At 37.3% G+C, this 1,649-nt stretch overlaps 1 protein-coding gene across 1 annotated transcript; it reads right to left on the reverse strand.

The window, feature by feature from the left end:
* Positions 1-611: 611 nt before the first annotated feature.
* On the reverse strand, positions 612-1,154 carry LOC110866443. Its single transcript, XM_022115590.1, has one exon. It carries the CDS (start codon positions 1,152-1,154, stop codon positions 612-614), a length of 543 nt encoding a protein of 180 aa, XP_021971282.1.
* Between the last annotated feature and the right edge of the window lie 495 nt (positions 1,155-1,649).

The raw sequence follows: 1,649 nt of genomic DNA on the forward strand, positions 1-1,649 counted from the left end.
AGAACCGGATCGGACATTGAACCGGCTAGCTTACTGGTTCACTGGTCGGACCGGTTAGACCGGTTGAACCGGATTTAAGAACCGGATATTTAATATATAATATTTTAATTTAACAATTAATAATATATAAAAATTATAAACTAAATATATATATGAAACTAAAGTATATATACGCTTTTCTAAATATCTAGGCATTGAAATTTGAGAAAAAAAAATATAAACATGTGGACCATATCTTCTATATCGAAAGTTGAAGCCAGGCTTCTTCATCCCCATATGCTCCACGCCATTGGAAAAAGAAACAACACCACTGGAAAAGGCTTATCAACGTTGCACACTCCAAATCAGAACTCCAAATCCACCACCATGACTCCACATCTTTTTTTTGAACGGTAAAATTCTATGATTAATAGAACAGGGCCAGCATATGCTGTAAAAACCCAAAGTAAAAAACAAAAGAAGACAATCAAAACAAAACAACTACACCCACCAATTATTCTACTAACTCACTAAATCTCTAATATTAAAGTCCGCCCATCTCACCCATACAATATCATTAAGTTTCTCCCTGCTTTTTAACCAAATGAAACTGTCTGCCATTATCGTTTCTACTATGTCGTTGCTGGTTCCAGTTTATCTTCAAACTCCTTTTCGTTTCGAGACTTCCAAATATTCCACACAGTTGTTTGAAACACTGTTCTAATAACTTTCTTCCACTCGTTTGATCCAGTTAGTTCGTTAACGTACTCTAAAGTTTCTCTACACCCGCGGAATTCAGTGGACGTTGGTATTTTTAGCCAAACGAGAATCTTTTTCCAAACAGATTTTGATGATGTACATCCGCATATCACATGATCAACCGTTTCCTCTTGTATCCCGCATCTTGAACATAACTGATTATTCATCGGAATTCTTCTTCTTATTAGTTCCTTTTTAACCGGGATTCTCTCAATCATCACTCTCCACGTAAAATAGTTAACTTTCGGTGGTACCCACTTATTCCAATATTTCCATTCTTCCTCGACTCCGATTCCATGTTGTTTGATTATCTGATTTCTGGTCGCCGCAACCGAAAACACGCCTTTGTTGTCTGACTTCCACTTCCATCGGTCCTCTCCAGGTTTGAATTTAACGCTATTTAATTGTTGCAACATTCTGGTCCATTGATCCCATTCCTCTTCAGTTCCCGGTGGTCGTGCCCATCCTAGGTTCCACTGATTCTCATTCTCAAGCCTGATAGCACAATCTGCCACTTTCGCTTGTCTCTTTGTAGCAATCTTGAAAAGCGCTGGATAGCTCTCTTTAAGTATCTTGCCGTCGCACCAATTATCCAGCCAGAACTTTACTGTTTTACCTCATCCTACCTCTGCTACAATCTGCCTTCCACATACCCCAGATCCACTATTTTATGAATATAAATATTAATATTGTGGTTATCAACTCCTAAAATAACTTAGCTTGTTTTCCAAGACTCCATCTCCTATATATATAGTCATTGTATTCTCTTGTATTTGATACACCTATCAATGAAATATTAATTTCTTTTTCTCTACATCCATTCTATATTGTTTAGCTATTAGGCTTGTTGTTTCACAACACGTTATCAGCACGAAAGCGCTTTTCTCATAAACCCTAGTTTTAAGCCGTCG

This window comes from Helianthus annuus, chromosome 7, assembly GCF_002127325.2.
Source record: "Helianthus annuus cultivar XRQ/B chromosome 7, HanXRQr2.0-SUNRISE, whole genome shotgun sequence".
NCBI classification, from domain to species: domain Eukaryota; kingdom Viridiplantae; phylum Streptophyta; class Magnoliopsida; order Asterales; family Asteraceae; genus Helianthus; species Helianthus annuus.